The following is a 21,039-nucleotide window of genomic DNA, read 5'->3' as shown; positions in this document are numbered from 1 at the left end:
TCAAGGGAAAGAGCAGTACTGAAATAGGAGGAGGATGAAAGGCTCCGGGAAGCAGCAGCTTTAGGGTAATATGATCAGGACTCATGCTACTCCCCCATTTCCTGAACAATGGCACTGAGTGTGATCAGAGGCAGCAAAGGCAACTGTATTACGTCATCAGCAGAGGCGCTCTGGGCTAAGGACTCACAGAGGCCAGGAACTGACCCCTCTCAAACCGCTGTTGTTCCTTGAAGAGGGGTCTGACAGAAATGACAGACACTAGAAACAGTGGAGTCAGCCGGCCCTTTTAGAACCAGCACTAGTTTGTGTGCTATTGGCATGGTGGGGCATCGCTCAGAGAGAGCCGGGTTACAGTTGCATTGCAGGGGGGGCAGGGACCTTAGCTTTGTATTTCATGGTTTAAGTTTAGCCATTCTTCATATTCTGGAAGTGCACCCAGCAGCACTGGGCAAACATAACTGTGCATGAACAAACATCGCGGGGGGTAAAAATATACAGTGCCACGTCCTATGCTCCTAGTCAGTCAGCAGCAGAGCCAGGGCCCAGGTCGTTTTCTTTTTTTTAATCCTTACTCTAATTAGGATACTGTAACTATTCTAATAGGGGAGAAAACTCCCCCCAGCAATGCGTCAGGCGTTTCCTGGACACACTTGGTCACGTGCCTCTCCTCTGAACCCTGAGACAGCACCCCGAGCCTGCGGAGCTGGGAGACTGACCTGCCTGCTGGCTCAGGACTCTGCTACGCACAGACCCAGCCAGCTGAGCTCTCTGCAATGGGGCTGGGGGCAGCTTGCACCAGTCTAACCCTTAACAAGAACATCAAACCCCGGAGCTGGGACGCGATGGACAAGAGCCTTGTGACGGCTTGGCCCTGGTAACCGACAGCCCTGCTCCTCCCTTCCCAGTGCAGGGCCCAGCCTGGACTCCGACTCTCTCAGTAAGGGGACGTGAGTGTGGTGCAGGGCAGGAGAAGGAGACACATTCAATAAACAAACCTTTTAATTTCAGATCCCAGAGGCTGGAGTGTGAGCGCAGGACCCCTGGCTCGGCGCAGACGCGACCTGGCTCCCTAACGCAGCTCTGGTGAAAGCTAGGCGTGTAGGCCATACCGGGGGTGGGAGAGGAGAAGATCTTACTTAGACGTTGGTTACAGCTGCGGAGACACCCACAGGGAAATGCTGAGCCCCTGCAATTCCTGAGGGCTCCAGCAGAAGGCGCTCAGTGTCTTAGGATTTGGCCCTGTGATGTTTCATTTTCACAGGCATTTTTAGGCTCCTCCAATGTCCACCAGGAGTGCAAATTAATACGCCTGCTCGAGGCCTCTGCATGTCCAGCCAGGGAGATTCTCAGCCGTCCATCCCTTAAGCCTGGCCCATGGCCCATCCACAGTGAATCCCTGGAGAGGCCAGGCATGTCTCCTTCAGCTCCCGCCAGGAGGCACATTCAGGACGTAGAGCACAGAGGTGAAGGAGAGGAAGAGGAAGCAGCAGAAGCTGGATGCAAAGCCCAGCCAGTCCACGATGCTCCCGACAAAGGTGCTGAATGCCAGCTTGCCCAGCACTTCCAGGGTGGCCAGGAAACTGTAATGAGTGGCCTGCAAAGGGCAGACACACAACAGCATGAAGGGTGGCAAACACAAAGAGAGACCCACATAAGCTGTCAAACAGAGAGACCCAGGCAGCCTAGATAGTGTCTAAACCCTGCCCAGCCGAGGGCTGCAGGAAAGGGCCAGGAGCTCCAGAAAGCACCCGACTGTCATTCCCGTCAGCAGCTTGGAGCCAAGCCTCATCTCCAAGGCAGCAGGGTGGCCTGTGACTTTGGGCAACTCAGCTCCCTTTTCTGTGCCTGTGTTCCCCATCTGCCCAGTGCAGATAATGTCTCCCTCGGGGCGCAGTCACGTCTGGGAGGGCCAGACAGAGACTCAGATCTCAGGGCTCTTCACGAATACGGAGGAGTGAACCGTCTCAGCAGCCCGCTGACACTGGTGGATACTACATTAACATCCCCAGTCTGCAGACAGGGACGCAGATGGCTGAAGTGCCCATTGATTCTAGTCCCTCTTGAGCCGCATTTCCACAGGTGCTGGTTGCAGGGTACCTGTATGCTGCCATCCGCCCTCTGCGTGCACTGCATCATGGTGCTGAAAGCCAGGGTGGTGATCAGCCCTCCAATGAAGTGCTGGACACAGATACTCAGGATCGCAGCCCCTACACATACAGCAGGACATGGCAACAGGGGAGTAATGCGGTGATCAGCTCAGGGTTGGAGAGAGGCATGGCCCAAGCACAGGACTGGGAGCAGCTTCTCCAGAGTTCTGCTCCCAGTTCTGACGCTGACACTCGCTGGGGCCATGCGCAAGTCACTGGACCTCTCAGAAAGAGCTGGGCAGAAAACAGGGGTCCCCCCAACATGAAAACTTCTGTGAAAAAACTAAATTGTTTTCATTGAACTTTTCTATGAAATTTAGATTTTCTGGTAAAATATTTTAGCCCCAAACTAAAATATTTCCATTTGGAAATGCTGTCAAAATGCCACCTGGGAGATGTAGTTCGCATGCCTCACACTCCCATTCTCCTCTATAGGCTGGGGTTCCATATCGAACTACATCTCCCAAGATGCACCATGGTCTTCCCTCTTGGAGGGAGGACAGGGTGCATCATGAGAGTCCCCGGACGTGCTGCATCATGGAAGATATAGTTCAGCCATGAAGCCCGGCAGCAGATCCAAACTGAAATGTTCTGGTGGGTTTAGTTTGACTAAATCAAAATTTTCCAGAACACAGTTCTGAGGGAAAATTTCTGACCAGCCCTGCACTGCCTCTCTGTCCTCTTTCCCTTCACCCCATATCAACGAGGAGCCCTCTTCTGCTCAGCTGGGTGGTGCTCACCTTTGAAGAGAGACACTCCATCATCGTAGATGAAGACCAAAAAGGTCTGCAAGTTCAGGCTGCAGAAGCGGAGCAGTAACAGAGCCTTCAGCAGAGACAGCGGCCGCCTGGAAAGAAGACACAAACCCGATGCAGAAATGGTTAAGGAAGCGAGTGCAGCAGGACACTGCAAGCAAAGGAAGAGCAAGCAGAATAGAAGTGGAGGGGTTGTGTTTGGTTCCTCCCCATTTGACTGAGAGGAAGGATCATGAATCAGACACACAGCTGGGCACCTCACTGCCCTCTCCTACCACACACGCCTCTCCCACCCCACCTACAAACCAGTCCCTTTCGCCCCATACAAGAAGGGAGGCGTCAGAGCCCCGTTCTACACTTAACCTCTGCTTGGACATCAGCTGGCCACCCAGCGAGGAACCTGTGATGGAGAAGACCATGGCTACCACCCCGTTCCAGAAGCCAAGTTGCTGGGTGGAGAATCCATGGTCCAGCAGGAAGAGTGGGAACATGGTGGTGGCGCCCTGCTCACCTGCAAGGGAAAAGGACACCATCAGGTGAGCCACAGCCGAGTCCATGCTCTATCAGACTCTTCCCTGCATGCAGGGGTGTCCAACCGCACAACAGGGAGCTTTAATGGCTCTGCTTGATCCCTAACCCAGCCCCGGCGGGTGACCCTGTCTAGATTTACAGCTGTTACATCCAATAGCTCCTTTCCACCTGCAGCCCTGCTGAGTGCTCCACTCTAAACACTCCTTTCCTTAGAGGAACCCCCCACCCCCACCCCACCGGGCAGGCACTCACCAAGCTTGTAGAGGAGGACAAAGCCAGCGGTCCAAAGGGTGCCCGGCACATGGAAGAGCTCCTGGAGAATTCTCCAAGGGTTAAAGGTTCTTGCCCGGGGCTGGCCATCCTGGGAAGGCCGTCCCAGCGTGAGCTGCAGTTCCGGAGCGCTCCACACGTACAGTATGGCCAGAAGATAAATGGTGGCCAGAAGCAAGAAGAGAACCCCCCAGCCCAACAGGTGCATCAAGGTCAGGAGGCCTCCTCCCGCCAGCACGGAACCCAGTTTGTAAGCCACCACTTGGATGGTGTTGCCATACCCGATCTCCTCCTGCCCCAGGAGCCGAACGGCTACTCCGTCCACCGCGATGTCCTGGACAGAAGCAAAGAAGTTCATGAGCAGCAGCATGACAGCGATGGGCAGGAAGTTGGTCTCTGGCGACAGAGTGGCACATGCTAGGCAGGCCAGCACTAGTCCAGACATGCTGAGCATCAGCCAGGCCTGCTTGGTGTGGTACTGATCCACTAAAGGAGCCCACAGCATCTTGAGGACCCAGGGCAGGTAAAGCGTTTTGGCGAAGCTGATCTTGGTGAAGGAGAGGCCCACGCTGCGGAGATAGATGGGCAGCAGGCCGGACTGTAGCCCGTATGGCATCCCTTGGACGAAGTACAGGCCCCCCAGCAGCACATACTTAGAGTTCATCCTTCAGCCCCAGGCCGAGGGGCTCAAACAGAACGAGATCTGGGGGAGATCCGCTGGGCTGTGGGGAACACAAACAGAGACGTTACATCGGGCTCGGCGAGGGGAGAGGCCAAGCACAGCCGGGATTAAGGCATGGGCCTCGGCCTCAGCCTGGGAATTCAAGGCGCATGTACGAGGAGCAGGAGAGGGGACACCAGCTTGGCTGCACTGGACCAGGCTCTGGAGTCACCTGATGCAACGGCAACAGGTATCACGGTACCTGTCACCTGATGCCATGGTAACAGAGACACCATGTAGCCACTGCTGCCACAGTGACAGCCACACCCCAGTGCTGCCACGGCAACACCCCGGGCCTGATGCCATGGTGATAGGCAGCCACACCTCAACGCAGCCACGGCAACACCCCGGGCCTGATGCCATGGTGACAGGCAGCCACGGCAATACCCACAATGCAACAGCTAGGGCCTGATGCCATGGTGGCAGCCACACCCCAGCGCTGCCACGGCAACACCCTGGGCCTGATGCCATGGTGATAGGCACCCACACCTCAGCGCAGCCACGGCAACACCCCGGGCCTGATGCCATGGTGACAGGCAGCCGCGGCAATACCCCCAATGCCACTGCTAGGGCTTGATGCCATGGCGACAGTCACCATGGCGACAGGACCACCTACTGTGACAGCCAAGACGGCAGACCCTCCAGCCCAGACACCCCCCAGTGGGCGGGGCTCACCCCCCGCTGCCGCTGCGGGGCGGGGCTGCGGGGGGCTGGCGGCTCGGGGGGGGGGGGGGGGGGACGGGACTCTGGGGTCTGCAGCAGCGGCTGGGTCCTCCACAGCCACAGAGAACGCGGAAGTGCCGGCTAGAGGGGCCGCCTTTCCCGCTGCGGCCCAGCCACGCCCACTGTCTGGGGAGCGACTGCGCGCTATTGGCTGGTCCGCGGCTGCGCAGAGGGTCCCGTCTGGGCTGCTGCTCGTTGGGATCGGGTGGCGGAGGGCCCTTCTAGCATGCCTCTCGCTCTTCTCTATGGTTGCCATGCTGGGCTGGCTGCCTCTGACCCTCCCCCACGGGCCCCTTCCGAGGGGGCGGGGCCCAGGGGCTGCCTGGCAGAGCGGCCCTGGGCCCCCAGCTCTGCTCCACTCCAGCATGTGCCCAGGCCCCTGTCCCTGGGGGGGATGGGCTGGGGGGGCACGACCTGAACCCCCCCTCCCCATGCTGCCCTGCTCCTCCTTCTAGAGCGGCCCCACCGCTGCACTGCCCCACACAGGGCCCATGGCTCCTGCCCCCCAGAGCCCCTACGGCCCCCCCCATCGCTCCTGCACCCCCTCATTGCTCCTGCACCCCCTCCCCAACCCCCAGTGCCACAGCCCCCAACAGCTCGGAGCTCACGACCAGCCTGCGCCCTGTCTCGCCTTCATCAGCACCGCAGCCTATAGCACTAACCAGCCACATCACCCCCCCACACACACCCACACCCACCCACCGGCACCAGCCCCTGCTACGGCGTGCCAGTCCACCAGCCCCACACTGCACCACTGGAGAGACACCATCTAGTTACATAGTCCTTACCCATTTTAGCAAAGGTCAAGGGTGGGGGAGGGCAGCAAATACATACCAACGGTGGTGCCCCACCCTGCTGCCCAGTGCCCATCCCCCCCCAGGCCTAAACACATAGCATGGGTGTATTTCACATAGGCCTCCCCTCCGAATGGAGACTGCTTTCCATCACTGACCCTTCCCCGGCACCACTCTCCAGGCTGCTGCGAGGACATTCTGTGCCCTGCCAGTCAAACACGGACTTGCCCATCTCTCTGACCCCAGCTGCCTCTGCAGTAGCCGCTGCCTGTGCTGCTCAGCGACAGGCTGCAGAGACGTGCTGGAGGTGCGCCTTTGTTGGGGGGGTGGAGGGGGTGTCAGCAGAGGAGCTAAGGGCTGAATGACTCCTGGTGAGGTCCCTCTCACCTCCAGAAATGGGGGCCCTCCCAAGCAGGGAAGCTTGCCCTCCCAACATCCAGCCTGTGCCTGTTTGCAAGAGGCCTGCAGGCTTTCAGTGGCATGAAAATCCAGTTACAGCTATTAGCATGCGTTAAGCATGGCCCTGTACAGAGCACACTGGATACACAGAGCGGGGTCAGCTGGGAGATACGAAAGGTTCATTGGGGGGCCAGTTCTGAAAGCAGTTCTACACACGTACTTATTAAGCTACCAGACAGGCTGCAAACTTAGTGGATTTAAAAAAAAAAAAAAAAAAAAAAAAAAAGGAGAGAGGAGTTTTGTAGATTGCAAGGCTAGTGGGGACCAGACAAGCACCTGACCTTCTCTATAACACAGGCCCAAGAACTGCCAGCTGGGATTGCAGGACTGTGCTGGTACCGCATCTGGATTTGGGAGCTTCTCCCAAGCATCCCCCTGACCTCCCCTTATACCAAGGTGCAGAGTAGCATAACCCAATCTGTCCTACTTGAAAACAAGGGCCGGCTTTGGAGGTTGGCTTTTGGGTTTAATTTATGCAGATAAAAACCAAAGGGTGGGATATGCAAAGGCACCCACAGAATTAGGGCTCCTCCCTCTCCCAGGTGCCTTTGAAGAGATCACTCCACGTGCCCAAATCCCCCACCCTGCAGTGCCCCACCACCCCCAGCAGCTCCCAGGGAGACAGGCGGAGTCTTGCAACTCTGCTCACACAGCAGGAAGGGAAGGGCTGAGAGGTGAAGTCACAGGCACTTTAAAAAGTCACTGTTTATTAGTGTGAATATAAAACCCAAACATGGTCCCAGATGGAAGAGGGGAAACAAAGATTCCAGATGGTCAGTGGAAATAGAACAGCACTGAGAAGACGTTCCAAAGGCATTGGAACGGACACTGAGCAACAGACGATCGTTAGCGAGGGGAACCACCACAACAGTCAAAGCTCGGACGTAAATACAGACACGAACATTTGTTACTTTTTACACGTTATGGCACGTTGGGAGGGGCATTCCACCTCCTCTGCACCATCTAAATGTATGGACAGCATCCCACCCCCTCCTGAACTGGCCAAACGTTGCCACCTCCCAAGATGGTTATTGAATATCCCATGGGAACTGAACGTGTCTATTCACAGCCCACATCTGAGAAAAGTCCGGCTGTACCCAATCCACCCTCCCCCTGTACTGGGGGTAAGAGGCAGGGCTGGGGCAGGAAAGGTGTTCAGATGTTGTACAATTTTGCAAAATGAGTAGAACACCATAGTAGAGTTAGCCCTGAAAAGTGGGACGACAAGCCAAGCCCCTAGCACACAGGGCTGGTGACTCGCCTCCCTGAGCCAGAGAGGTGCGTTTGCTTGGGGCAGGTCTAGGGGACTGAACCTTAAAAGAGACATTTATATACAGTCAACTGGCTAATCGCCCAACGCCTCTTCCTCCCAGCCAGCCTCAGGCTCTAACCGTTCTCTCGCCCAGCTTCCTTCGGGCACAGCCCACGGCGTATCCTCGCCACTTCTGAAAAGCAGGGACCTCGCCTGGTGGGATCTGCAGAGGAGTCCCCAATGCACGTGGGTGCCCTGGTTCCCAGCACTGGGACTAGAAGCACGACACAACCATTAGATAAAGGTCCCTCGTGGGAGCTCCTGGGATCTGCAGGGAGGTGAAGGGAACACAGGAGCGGCGGCATTCGGAGCCATGGCCTGCAGGGCTCCCTGGCTTTGCTCTGGTGGCTGTTGTGCCGTCCCATTTCCCTGCTGGTCAGTGTCAGACATTGCGTGGATCACACCCCTACCCTCGCAGACTCATTTGCATCGGATAATCTCCTCCGTGGCCAGGCGCATGATTCTATTGAAGTCAAAGTGGATGTATTTCCTCCAGAACCTGCGGTCTCGTCCATAGACCTGAGCGGGGTAACATGGGCTCCCTGTTCAGAGAAAGAAAAAGCCCCAGTCAGCTGCTGAGCCCATCACCCGCCTCTCACTCAGTGGCAGTGTCTAACTGAGCAGAACAGTGGCCAAAGCTGTCACACAAGCGACCTAGACATTAACAGCAGCTGAGCATATGTGGCTTAGGCCTAGGCATTCAGAGGCCTGATTCCCTGCTCCATTACACCAGGGTCACCTTCTGGAGTTCAGTGGAATTACACCTGTGCCAGACAGGCCCACAGAGCTCTAGGAGACTGTAACCTTGTTCCCACAATGACAACGTCCCTGGACAGGTCAGCTAAGGGGACTGAACCCAGGTCATCTGCATCTAAAAGCATGGGCCTCTATTGAGCTAAAAGCCAGTGTCTTAGTTCAAAAGCAGTAGCAGATTCCTAAACCTGTATGTGATATGGCTACTAGAGGGAGACAAAGCCAAGCGAGCAACATGGGGTCCTGTGCAGGAGGAGGGAGTTATGTCTCCTATTTTTTATCATCATCATATGCCCCTCAGTTCACCTGTTTGATATTATCCTGCTAGGCAGCAAGGAGTTAAATCCGAGGCTGTTAGGGGGGAACCAAGAGGAAACCAAACAATGATGAAGGTAAGGTACAGTCCCAGAGATCACTAAGAGTCCTCCAAGAAACAGCGGGGATGCTATTAATTGGGGACTACCCCGGCCTGGCTCCAAGCAGGCTGGTAGAGTTTATTCTTCCCAGGCCTGAACTCAGGAGCAAAGGGATACTGAGCAACTGGAGGGTGCTGGGTCTAGAGAAGGAAGGAAGGGGAGTGGAGTGAGTTGCTGGGGGCTGCCAGTGAGCGCTGAGAGGGATGCAGCAAGCAGGCTGGCTCCCCACCCAGAGAAGGAGGGAACTTCCCATGCTGGCAAGGAAAGATGAAGATCAAGGTCAGGGGAAACAAGCTCACAGGCCGTTACCGTTCTTACCCTTTGCTCTGCATGTTCTGGCCCTTTGGAGTGCATTCGTGAGGCTATGCTTGGGACAAGCTGGCTTTGTCTCTCTAAGCAGCTGCTGCCAAAGGCCCCCGAAGGAAAAGGGCTTGCAGGTGCCAAACAAGCTGGGCCTGGTGGGTTAACGTCGGTGGTGGCCAGGGGACTGCAGCCCAGATGCCCCGTCAGAGAGAGGCAAGCCTGCGTGATTCCTCCCAGAAAGAGGGGAAGGTAGCGAAACCTGTCCTCAAAGCACAGCTCACCCTGTAACCGTGACAGGTACACACTCCCCCTGGCTGGGGAAGTCCACCCCGAGTGTCAGAGGTCCCCTGCAACTCAACAGTGGGGGTTACACTCCACTCCCTAGGACCGAGGGGTTGCATACCATTTCACCATAACTGACAAGGACAGCAGCGGGAGCAGGTTCCCTTCAGGCTCCAAGCCAGCACCTTTCACCATAGCCATGGTTACAAAGACATTTTAAGGAGGCTTAAGCTGAGATCTGTGCAGCGGTGACAGAGATCAGGCAGAAGATGCCTAGCATTATGGCAAGTCATATTACATAAGCAGCAAAAGGCAGATCGGATTCCAGTCCTGCCCTCGGCTTTCCTTACCAATGCCGTGAAATATCCTGGCAATAGCTCTGCCAGAGAACTTCTCATCCTGGCGGATGGACAGGAAATTCCAGATGTCCGAGCGGATTTGCCCTTCCCACTCGCGCAGCTAGAGAGAAAACATTTGAAATTCGTTAGGCTTTTGGGGGAAAATAAACCAGGTTCCCTCTTGGTCTCCCCGGAAGGTTCCTTCTCCCTACAGCCTCGTAGTGTTGGGAGAGACCATTTCCTGATCGGACAAATCCAAAAACAGTGCTAATGAGCACTCACAACCCACTTCACACCAAGGGATAAAATTAACTGGGACCAAATCAGTGAGTTGTGGTCTCTTCCGGTGCTTGGATTTAGGCCATGTCTACCCTAGCGAGCTGACAGTGGCACTGCTGTACCGACGCTGTGAGATCTCTCGTGTAGCCGCTCTATGCCGACGGGAGAGAGCTCCCCCGGCCACATTATTAAACCACCCCAATGAGCGGCAGTTGCTATGTTGGTGAGAGAAGCTCTCCCGCCGACATAGCACTTGTGCACACGACCACTTATGCCGGCAAAATTTATGTCGCTCAGGGGGTTGTTTTTTTCACACCCCTGAGCAACATACGTTTTGCCAACGTAAGTGGTCGTGTAGACATGGCCTTCGATAGTTTTCTTTTGGTTACAGAACAGATAAAGCCGTATTTCAAAACAGAGTGCAATACAGAAACCTGGATTAGACATTGTTATCCATCTAACACACTGGCTCTCAGCCTTTGCAGAGTACTGGCCCCCTTTCAGGGGTCGGATTGGTCTTGCGTACCCCCAAGGTTCACCTCACTTAAAAACCACTTGCTTACAAAATTAGACATAAAAATATGAAAGTGTCACAGCACGTTGTGACACTGAAAAATTGCTGACTTCCTTATTTTTACCATATAAAATACATCAATTGGAATATAAATATTGTACTTACATGTCAGTGTATAGAGCAGTATAATCAAGTCATTGTCTGTATGAAATTTTAGTTTACGTTGAATTCGCTAGTGCTTTTTATGTAGCCTGTTGTAAAACTAGGCAAATATCTAGATGGATCCCTGGAAGGCCTGTGTACCCCCAGGGGCACATGAATCCCTGGTTGAGAACCACTGATCTAACAGACTCTCCGATTATGGAATCGGGGGGAGGTGGGGCGGAAATCCTCTAATTTACTTTTCGGCATCATGGCTGATCACTTTTGCTCTCTTCAGTTTGAAGAGTGAAACCAAAAAGTGATCAGTTTCACTTTTGTTTCTGGTCGCTTTCACTTACTGGTTGTCTGGCGCTAGCACAAGGATGCTGCAGGGAGTGTGTTTAAACAGGGAGTGCAGGGAGACTTTTTAAACGAATAAAAGGAAAACAAAAAAGTTATGGAAACATTTCTACTCCCATCTGATCCAGCAAAACCCTTACCAAGATACCCTTTTAAATTTGTATTTGGGACACTTTGAAGATGAAAAGTGCAAAGTACTAATTGTGAAGTGCCAATGACGTCAATGGAACCAGGACTGGCCCTCACGTGTTGCTAACAAGTCCTAAATGTAAAGGTGCAGAATAATTTGATAGCATCCCTTTAAACGTCTAAAAGCAAAGTGCAATGAAGGAAAAACACACACGGCACAGTGCTTCCATACTTCAGTAAAAAAGCGTCTCAAATCCAGTCACAAAATGTTCACCAAAATGGCAGCGCCAACAGTTTTAAAGCCAGAATGAGATAAGCGTTTCCAAGATTCTCTCTCTCTCACACACACACACACACACACACACACACACACACACACACACACACACACACACCCTTTTCAAAGCTTAACATCCTTTAATCCAGGAGGAACCAGCACTGCTGTGGATTTGGATCCACTCAGAGAGTGTGTGCATACACATACATGCAGTCCATCCCATCCCACCCTGGTACAACCATATGCTATACAGACAGCCTTTCCAATGCAACAGCTGACACTAAAACTAGTGTCTACATGCCATGGTTACAGGGGTTTCAGAAATGCCAGCCTGGGGAGGCTCAGATGGGCTCAAAACTAGATACCAACAAAAGGAAGTAAACAAAGGGGTTTGCTGACTTTAATGTTATTGAGATCTTCTGCCTCCTCGTCTTCCCTGCCCATTAGCTCGGTCTCGTCCAGCGCAGGTTTCTTCTCAAAATAGTCCATCAACAAGGCCTTCAGCCGGGAGCTCCTCTCCTCGTCCACACGCTCCGAGTACAGGGCGCTGGCTTGGCAGGCCACACTGCTCAGGAAAAGGGGTGTTAGTGATAGAACGGGCACCACTAGATCTTAGGGTGCAGGATAACTGGAGAAGAGAGTGGGATAAGCCACAGGGAAGGAGGAAGAGCAAGAAGGGAAGGGATCCCAACGGTAGGGGAGAAGCAAGGCGATGTGTATAGAGCAGGATAACTACATTCTGTCCATGCCCTGGAGTTCTAGTCTGTTCCATGCAGGTTCTTCTCTTGCCCTGGTCCCCGGAGTATCTGCCAATCATGCCCGGAGTGCTGTGATTTGTGTGTGCCCTGTGTGGTTCGTTCGCTCATCCTCTCCCCAGGAGAGGAGCATGCGTGCAGGGAGCAGTTTGTTTGGTAGGGCTTGGGGGAGTTGGAATGGCCACACTGCTTTGTGTGTGTGTGTGTATATATATATATATGTCAGAGAAGGCAGACTAGTGGAGGGGGCGAGTTCTTTGCTCCTGTGGGAGCAGCTCCACTGGCCCCAGTCATCTCAGGATCTGGATCAAAATTATGCCCCTTGTTTTCAAAAGCTCTCCGTGGACTTCCCCAGCCAACCTCACGGACCTTCCGTCTCTGCTCCCCACCCCAGTCAAGAAGTACCAGCCTCCTCACTGCCCCCCACACAGTCTGACCTGCTGACAGACACCGCAGGACATCTGCGTTTCGCCCTGTACCCCTGCTGTCTAACTCATTGCTCCTAAGTGCGACGAGCCCCTCTCTGCTTCCATAGTCTTACCACCAGCACGTACTGCAGTAACACCCGGGGCATCCCTCAGCAGGGAAGGGAGGGTGGAGGCAGGAGGTGAAACCTCTTTGTGGAGGCTTCAGGTGGAACTGACCGTCCGGGGTGTGCAGAGCGGGGCTGGGTTCCCCACGGCTGCCCATGCTCACCTCTGGAAGGCCCTGAAGCAGGCTTGGAGCTGGCAGAGAGTGGTTGTTTCCCGCGCCGTCACCCGGTGGTGCAGGAAGTTGCACACAGAGTCCATTTCCTGGTCTGTGAGGTCTCCATAGGAGCGCAGGTGAAAGGACAGGTCGCCGAATTCCACCAGGACACCGCTCTTCCCAGTGCCATGGCAACCTGGCAACAAGGAGGGGGAGGGGCTCTTTCTGGGAACTGGCTCGGGATCACTAGATGACACACGCACAGTGAGGGGGGACACTGGGACAATCCCACTGCGGGGACACAAGAGAATCACTGAACGCAGGGCTCTGAGCAGGGCCAGAAAACCAAACCGCTTCCCCCACGGGCTCTGGGCTTTGTCCTGAGTGCCCAAGAGGGCCAATCCCATAGACACCCGTGGCACTTTTAGAGCTCATGTGGATTGCAGGAGGAGGGGGGCTTTTATCCTTCCACCATAGCTCTCTCTAGGGCTCCCTTCCCCAGCTCTGCCCTAGACCCCGGAGAAGCAGTCTCAGCACCTTTCTGCAGCTGCGTGCTCCACTGGAGCTGGCGCAGGGCTCGCTTCACCGGCAGAACCTCCCAGCCCATGGAGTCGCTGAGCGCGATCACGTCGAACTCCACAGAGCTGGCGTGCGTGTGATCCACCCCTGCCAGACGCTCCTGGGCCAGGCACACTGCGATGGGCGGGGAGCTGAGAGCAGGAGGAGAGAAAAAGCCAAGGATGCAGACACTGAGAACCCAGAGACAAAAATCAAAGCCAGCAGCAGTAACATGGGAACTGGGGAGGGGAGAAGGGGGCTAGCGCAGGGAGCCAGGAACTCCTCCAATTTAGATCTACCTCTGACACAGACTCCCTTTGCAGCCTCGGGCCTGTCCCTTTGCCACCGTTCTCTACCACTCTGCGAGGTTGCGAGGATCAATGAAGTAAGACGGGCAAAGCTCCATGTATCTTTATTAATGTCAGGTTTGCTGCACTGGCCCCCCACATCAGCGTCTGTATGCCGCTGCCAACCGACCGACCCCTGGTACTGCAGAGGTAGGTGGGAGGCAGCCAGGAGGCTCCTGGCCAGCTGTGCAATGCTGCCTGTAGAGGGCAATTCCTGCCTGGTTCCAGGAGGCATCAGTTTACGCACTGGGCACAGGATCCGAGCACTGTTATTCAGCCCCTTGTGAACCCAGCTGCTGTGCTACCTGGCCAGCGGTGTAGTGACCAAACTGGCAGCCTGCATTGAATCAGGCAGTCATTCCCGCAGGCAGCAAGCATCCAGGATGACTGCAGCCCTGCCATCCCACTCCCTCCGGGCATCCAGCAATGCTAAATATAACCCTTAGCACAGCAGTGCAAAGAGTCTTTCAGAGGAGAGTTCGAATCTATTGCCCCTCCGCTCCCCAAAACACCCCCCTACGGCACCACAAAGTAGCCCCACCTTTGTGGAACACTTCGCTGTTTCTTAGCCAGAGGACGCACAGTGGAAGAGCCCTACCCAGCTGTGCCAGTCCATCTCCCGGCCAGTGCCAGCCCAGTCTCCAGGGCGTGGGCTTGTCTCTCTCTCAGCATCCCAGGAGAAGAGCTCTCCATCCTATTCCTCATAGATCCTCCCGGCAACGTTCCCGATTTCATCCCGTGACTCCTACTTATCCCTCCTTCAACCCATTCACCCCCCTCCTCCAGGTGCCAGCCCTCGCAGTGCTTGCTGGCAAGAACATCCCCCAGCTGAGCTCCTCCCTACAGAGCCGTGACTGCACTTGGGTTTCAGTAGCCCTTCATAGAATCATGGAAGAATCATAGAAGATCAGGGTTGGAAGAGACCTCAGGAGGTCATCTAGTCCAATCCCCTGCTCAAAGCAGGACCAACCCCAACTAAATCATCCCAGCCAGGGCTTTGTCAAGCCAGGCCTTAAAAACCTAAGGATGGTTCCCAGTAACAAGGTGCCCAGAAGCAGATGGAACCGTTTCGAAGCGGTGTCTGATCTGATTAAGGCATTTCCCACAGAGTTTGCACATCGCGAGAGGTCTCTCCATTCCCCACATGGAAGGGCTCAGATCTCATCACGCCCTACCACGCAGCGACTAACCTTTGTGCGGTTGCCCTGAGCTGCTGGGGGCCCCCGTAACACACCACCCGGCAGGAGGAGAACGTGGGGTGCAGCAGCTCCACCCAGCACTGCGGATGCAGCTCCAGGTAACACAGCAGGGTCTCGATGCCTGTAACAGAGGAGAGGAGACGTGCGCCAATCACGGGGAGCTCCGGTGGGACTGGCATGAGCTGCAGTCACCCCGCAGAGCCAGGCTTCTGGTTTCCTATGCCCACAGCGCTATGGCCCACCTCCCCCGGGGTGCACACTAGCCTCCCATGCCACCTGCTGACTGCCCCACACAGGACTTGCGACTGCCCTCCATCTGGCTTGTTCAAGAGCAGGGCATGATGGGACATGAGCCGCCCCCTCTATGTTAAAGAGGAGCAGCTGCACGCGGCTCCCTTCTCTGTGCACAAGGCACATCCCTCGTGCTCACGGCAAACTCGGGATCAGCTCCAGCCTGGCTGGGCAACTCTCAAACACCAGACACGATGGCTGCCCTGCACTCGCCCTCCCCCGATGCGCCTGGGCAAGTTTGTGAGAAGGAAAGGGGAACAGATACAGCAGCAGGGCCTGGCCCGACCTATAATGGAAGACAGGGTCAGCCCTACTGGATCAGGCCACAGGGCCGGCCGGCCCCGCCCGTGCCCCAGCCCAGCTTGCGCCGAGGGGCCAGCTGGCCCTGCCCCAGTCCCGCCGCGATCAGTCTGCTCTGCCACCAGCACTGGACGTTGCACAAAGCCAAACAAGCCCACACTACCCTGGCCAGGGGTCCCGTCCTGCCCACAGAACCGAGGGGAGGAAGAATCCTTTCCAGATCACCACGCCAGGAAGCGGCGTGAGCCTCACCTTCCTCTCGGATGTCCAGGGACTCCACTGTCTGCTGCACGGAGATGGCGCGCTCGTGTTTGTAACACACTCGCTGCTGCCCACTCATCCCGTCATCCCGACATGCCTGCTCCTCACCGGCTCCCATGAGCTCCATCATCTCAGCGTCCAACACCTCGCCCCCCTGCAGGGAAACAACGCTGAGCTCTTCTCAAGCACGAGGTAACAGAGGCGAGCAGCAAGGGCTGGATACCTCCTTCCCCACTCAGCCCACGCATGACAAGCTCCCAAACAGGTGCCCCACGTGGCTGGGCCTTGGGCTGCAGCTTTGCTCCCACAGCCCAGACCTTCCCCAACCCACTTCTAACCAGGTTCAGAGGGACCCTTGATTCTAAGCTGAACGGGCAGCCTGAAGCTCCCCTTTATCTCCAGAAAAGGTGCAGCCCAGGGAAGCTGCCCTACTGCTGCACGTGTACCATCCCAGCCCTGTGTGTCAGCACGATCCGGATGTATCATCTCCAGGGGCCGGAGAGAAGATCACTCTCTGAACCTGCCATCAGCCAGATGGTAAGGGGGCGGGCCACTCAGATCGAGAAGGAGCACGGTATGCTGGGACCTGTAGTCCCCATAGGCTGCACCGCTGTATTAAAGGAGGGGGCAGCCCAGGCCATGCATTGGCCATCCTGGCGGTCAGGGCTCGTTAGGGTGACCAGATCACAACACTAAAATATCGGGACACATTGGGGTGCCATCAGCCCCGCCCACAGTCCACCCCCGCTCCTCCCAGGCTCCGCCCCCACTCTGCCCCAGGTCCCACCCCAGCTCAGTCCCCCCACCCTGCCTACCCCTGCCCGCCGCTGGCTTGCTGCGTCCCTCCTCAGTCCCCCACCCACGGCTTGCCTTTTCACCTCCCCCCGCCCGCCACTCACCCCTACGGCGCCGACTTCCCCTCTGCCGGGTGGGTGCTCGCCCACCCCCTGCCTATTCCCGCCTCGCCCCGCCCCCATTCCACTCCCTTCCCCCAAGTCCCCGCTCCTGCCCTGTCTCTTTTCCACCTCCTCCTCTGAGCGCGCCGCGTCCCCGCTCCTCCCCCATCCCTCCCGGAAAGCACTAAGCGCCGCCAAACAGCTGTTAGGAGGCGGGAAGTGCTGGGAGCAGGGGGAGGAGCAGGGACACGGCGCGCTCGGGGGAGGAGGGGAGAAGGAGGCGAGGAGGGGGGAGCTTGGCTGCATTTTCTCCCCGTGAGTGCTCCAGCCCCGGAGCACCCACGGAGTCGGCGCCTCCCTCCTGCTCGCCTCCTTACCTGAATATCGGGACAAATGGCGTCCCGATCGTACATTGATCGGGACGCGGGACAAAGGGTTAAATATCGGGACATCTGGTCACCCTAGGGCTCATTCCTCACCCTGCTGAGGTCCTGTTGTTTGCGGTGAAGCTCCAGGCACTTACAGCGAGGGAAAACCTTCTGCACTAGCTTCTTAATGGTGAAAAAATCCACAGTGTCGGCGTAGATGTGTCGCCTGAGCTCGTGCAGATCCCCGCCCTGGGGAGGACAAGGAGCCGGGGAGTGTGGGGTGAACAGTGAGACACACACACACACACACAGGCGAGAGAGCAGCCCCGGCCACACACACTGAGCCTGGAGCTTCCCAGCTGCTGGCGGGGAAAACGGGGCCGAGAATTGCCGCCTGCTGGGCAGCGAGGAACGAGGCAGGAGGAGGACATTTCCCCGTCAGTCTGGATCTGTGGCAAGTCTCCTCCTCACTCTGTTTTCAGTGCTGGTCCAAGCCTGTGACTGGCTCCCCCAGCACAGGACTCCAGGGCTGGTTGTGCCTAAAGCCATGCTTGGGCACCCTGTAAGCGCTAGAGAGCCCCTGCTATCGGATTCATTGGGGGCACGAGAGCCGTTCCCCTCTCTAGAACGGCTGCAGCACCCAGTGCGTTCAGTTGGGCTGGGATTTTGACCGGCTGCAGCAGAAGTGGCTGGTGGGATGCCCTGGCTCTTGGATTAGCCCCACCCCTCCAGCAGCAATTACCTCCGGATCCAAGAAGAGATGGCAATGCGCTGGCTTCCCGTCCCGCCCCGCCCGGCCGATCTCCTGCACGTAGCTCTCAAAGTTCTTGGGCATGTTGTAGTGCACGATCCCACGCACGTCGGACTTGTCTAGCCCCATGCCAAAGGCCACCGTGGCCACCACGATCCGCAGCTGGCCGCACATGAAGTTGTTCTGGACCCGGCGGCGCTCGGTGGCGGACATGCCGCCGTGGTAGGAATCGGCAACCCACTTCAGAGGGCACCGGATGCTCTTCTTAGCTACGCCACAGACATGGAGAGAGAAGAGCCCACCCCTGAATAATCATCATTAGCACGGATGTAGGGCTTCCCGTTGTCAGAGCACCCTGCGAGCACTCACTAATTCGTCAGAGGTGGAAACGAGCAACAGACAACGCATTTAGGAAACACCCCTCATTCCCGGTTAGTCACCCCCATGCTGGGGAGCAGTGACATCATCTGCCCCAGATCTGCAGATGACCAATCCCCAGTCGTTCTCCCAACAGGGTTTCTACGATGGAGCTTTAAGCCTCGATTTTAAGCGATTCAGTTTACGCTCCGTAGCTCTGATGTGGGCATGGCTGAGCCAGAGCTCCTGGTTGCAGGGGTGGGATTGGTTCAAGCTGCGGCCAAGGAACAGAGTCAAAAGCCTGGACAGGCCCAGGGGCCAGCCAGCAGGAGTCCTTGGACAAAGCGCCCTTCCTGACATCACTCGTGTGGCGTCCCCTGAGGTGGTTTAGCCCTCCCGGCCACCGCATGCCGCCATGTTTGCTACGATGGTCTGTCACGGGGGAAGCAAAGCCCGTGCAGCTGATGCTCGTAGAGCCTGGGAAGGCATTTCCCTGCCCCCACGTGCAGCCCTGTACGTCCAGGACGGGTGCATGGTGTGGGGGAGGGGAAGTGAGCGTCACCTTCCACTGAAGCGTCAGGTGTTTGCACCGTCAGAGGCTCGCTGCTGGGCTGAAGGGCCTAGTGGTCTGAGCCAGCCCGGTGTCTTAGACAGCTCCCTCCACACGGCAATTCCACCCCTAACCTGCTGCGTCCCAGCGGCCTCCTCTGCTCCAGCGCACGTCTGTTCAGAGATGCCCAAGGCTGGTGCACAGGCTAATCTCAGGGGAGGGGCTGGCTCACGCTTCCCTCTCTGTAGCTGCAGGAAAGCCCAGCGACGGCCCTTTCTTACCCTTGGCTTTCTTCCTCTTCCCAGCGCGATCGTCCTGGTGCTGCTCCTCAGCAGGCGCGGACTCCCTGAGCGTTACGCCCTGGAGGCGCGTGCGGATCAGTGCCGCAATCCGGGCCGTCTCCTCCCGCCGTGTGCAGTAAACAATGACCGAGTCCAGGCCCCCAAACCTCTCTCCCTGCAGCAACGAGACCAGGGCCTGGAACCAGACAAGGAGAGAATGGGTCTCCGCTCTACAGACGCTTCACTCCCTAGGAGCTTCTCAAGGCAGCTCGCTCCTCTCACAGGGCCGGAAAAGCCCACACCTGAGCGTATGAGCCCCCCCGAAGGCAGGGACACTGACCCCCTCCCATGGACAACTCCCCAACCCACTCCTGGTGAATTCCACTCCCTGTGCAGCATAGAATGAATACGTGGGGATCCCAGAGAAAGCCTGGCACCCCAACGGATCACAGAGCGAGGCTACGACACACATGGATCATTTCATGCACCCTCGGAGAGCAGCCACTTGTGGAGGAGACATGCACGGCAGCCGTCTAGCAGCTCCAAAGAACACTACGCAACCACTGAGGTCAGGAAGGGATGAATCCTGGACTGAAACCACAGGGGGAATTGAAGTTGGTCCCCCGAGCTGGGATTTAGCGAGATGGCAGAAAGCTGCTCTAGTGCTTCAACGCCCAGGCGAGTCTCTTCCAAGCTCCAGAGAGCCCTGCTCCCCCTCCCTACCTGATCCTTGTCCCTGTCCGTCGAGACCGAAAGGTGCAGGTTTGGGGGAACGGCAGCAGAGCGCACCGCTATCCCCTCCTCCTCCCGGATGCCCAAGTGATGGGCCACATCCTGCGCTGTGGCTAGCGTGGCCGTGGCTGTAAGGCCCAGAAGGCAGCGCACCCCCAGGCGGTCCCGAAGAACCTGCAGGGAGAAGAGCTGTCACTCCCCAATGCCAGGGGCTGGCATTTCCCGGCCGAGAGGCAGTGGTGCGCCACACGTGGGAGACAGCCCCTTCCCGCCAGCTCTCTGGAGAATCCCAATCTCCCCCTCCCAACATCACAGGGCAGGACGTGAGAATGGTGCCTCGAGAGGAACACGGGGTCAGAATGCAGTTACCCAGGAGGGAATTAGCAGCCATGAGTTTGGACTGACAGCTCATCTTAGACACGGTGCCCCCAGAGCCCCTTTCCCGGCACCACACCTCATTGCTGCCGCTAACACAGACACAGCAGGCGTGTGGAGTCTTGATAGCCTTGGCTGTCTCCCCCATCCCCGCAGGCAGACGTCACGGCGCACTGGTGCCAGGGAGCTCTGGCCAGATCCCCCCCGTACCTTACAGAGCCGCAGGTAGCATGGGCGGAAGTTGTGGGACCACTCGGAGACGCAGTGCGCTTCATCGATACAGGCAAACGCCACGGGGGGGAGCTGGTCAGCAGAGGGGAGGCAGCTAGATCCCGTCCTGCCTCCGCCCACCAGGGCCTCTGGGGAGAGCAACAGAACATGCACCTTCCCTCCCTTCACCTGCAAACACGCACAGCATCAGGAAGGAGGGGTTACCCCGGTAAGAATGACACATACCCAGCCCCCGCCCCCAGAAACACACACCCGGAGAAAGGAGGGGAGCTGGGTGGCCCATGGGATTGGATAAAGCTCAGCCCCTTCAACCCAGCCCTCCTTGGGAGCTAGAAGCTCTTGGCTCCGATGCCTGCACCTCAAAAGCCACCAATACAATTAGTACCAACTGGTCACCGTAATGGCCTCTTCAGGTTCTCCTGGCCCTCCCACTGCCCATCCCTCTGACGTGGGTTGGGGGGAGGCATGCAGGGTACCTGTTCTCCACAGCTGCCCATCCAGCTCCCCTCACCAGCCAGAAATGCATGCCCAAGCAGCACTCATCAGAACAGCCCCAGGGCTGTCCGCGCACGCCCGTTACTCCGGAACATGTTCGG

At 56.8% G+C, this 21,039-nt stretch overlaps 2 protein-coding genes across 4 annotated transcripts in view; both read right to left on the bottom strand.

Moving 5' to 3' along the window:
* Positions 1-981: 981 nt before the first annotated feature.
* Positions 982-4,419, bottom strand: MFSD3 (major facilitator superfamily domain containing 3). The gene is made up of 5 exons (XM_029914368.1): positions 3,686-4,419; positions 3,266-3,413; positions 2,888-2,994; positions 2,098-2,207; positions 982-1,594 (listed from the first exon to the last, which is right to left on the bottom strand). Exons 1-5 carry the CDS (start codon positions 4,365-4,367, stop codon positions 1,421-1,423), a joined length of 1,221 nt encoding a protein of 406 aa, XP_029770228.1. The 5' UTR covers positions 4,368-4,419; the 3' UTR covers positions 982-1,420.
* Positions 4,420-7,108: 2,689 nt separating this feature from the next.
* The window catches only part of RECQL4 (RecQ like helicase 4), a 40,322-nt gene continuing 26,391 nt past the window's right edge, over positions 7,109-21,039 (bottom strand). For 2 of the 3 annotated variants that reach the window (XM_024218351.1, XM_024218350.2), the window contains exons 14-25: positions 20,423-20,611; positions 19,829-20,011; positions 19,106-19,301; positions 17,909-18,186; positions 17,278-17,415; positions 15,894-16,056; positions 15,042-15,171; positions 13,484-13,656; positions 12,956-13,142; positions 11,904-12,069; positions 9,817-9,925; positions 7,109-8,254 (exon numbers count right to left, since the gene is read on the bottom strand). In XM_024218351.1, coding sequence (XP_024074119.1) covers positions 8,133-8,254; positions 9,817-9,925; positions 11,904-12,069; positions 12,956-13,142; positions 13,484-13,656; positions 15,042-15,171; positions 15,894-16,056; positions 17,278-17,415; positions 17,909-18,186; positions 19,106-19,301; positions 19,829-20,011; positions 20,423-20,611 — 2,034 coding nt within the window. In that variant the 3' untranslated portion in view covers positions 7,109-8,132. The remainder of the gene's footprint in view (positions 8,255-9,816; positions 9,926-11,903; positions 12,070-12,955; positions 13,143-13,483; positions 13,657-15,041; positions 15,172-15,893; positions 16,057-17,277; positions 17,416-17,908; positions 18,187-19,105; positions 19,302-19,828; positions 20,012-20,422; positions 20,612-21,039) is intronic. The other variant, XM_024218353.2, reaches the window with a different exon arrangement.

This window comes from Terrapene carolina, unplaced genomic scaffold, assembly GCF_002925995.2.
Source record: "Terrapene carolina triunguis isolate 2854851 unplaced genomic scaffold, T_m_triunguis-2.0 Scaffold58, whole genome shotgun sequence".
NCBI lineage: Eukaryota > Metazoa > Chordata > Testudines > Emydidae > Terrapene > Terrapene triunguis.
Note: the sequence above shows the minus strand (reverse complement) of the source record. Positions and strands in the feature narration are given on the sequence as shown.

What these genes read in the sequence shown, in the direction of transcription:
- MFSD3 (XM_029914368.1), bottom strand. Translation starts at nt 4,367, where the DNA reads ATGAACTCTAAGTATGTGCTGCTGGGGGGCCTGTACTTCGTCCAAGGG. An exon ending in TGGAGTGTCTCTCTTCAAAG is followed by an intron (nt 2,208 to 2,887) that starts GTGAGCACCACC and finishes CTGTATGTGTAG; the next exon opens with GGGCTGCGATCCTGAGTATC. An exon ending in GGGCGGATGGCAGCATACAG is followed by an intron (nt 1,595 to 2,097) that starts GTACCCTGCAAC and finishes TGCCCTTTGCAG; the next exon opens with GCCACTCATTACAGTTTCCT.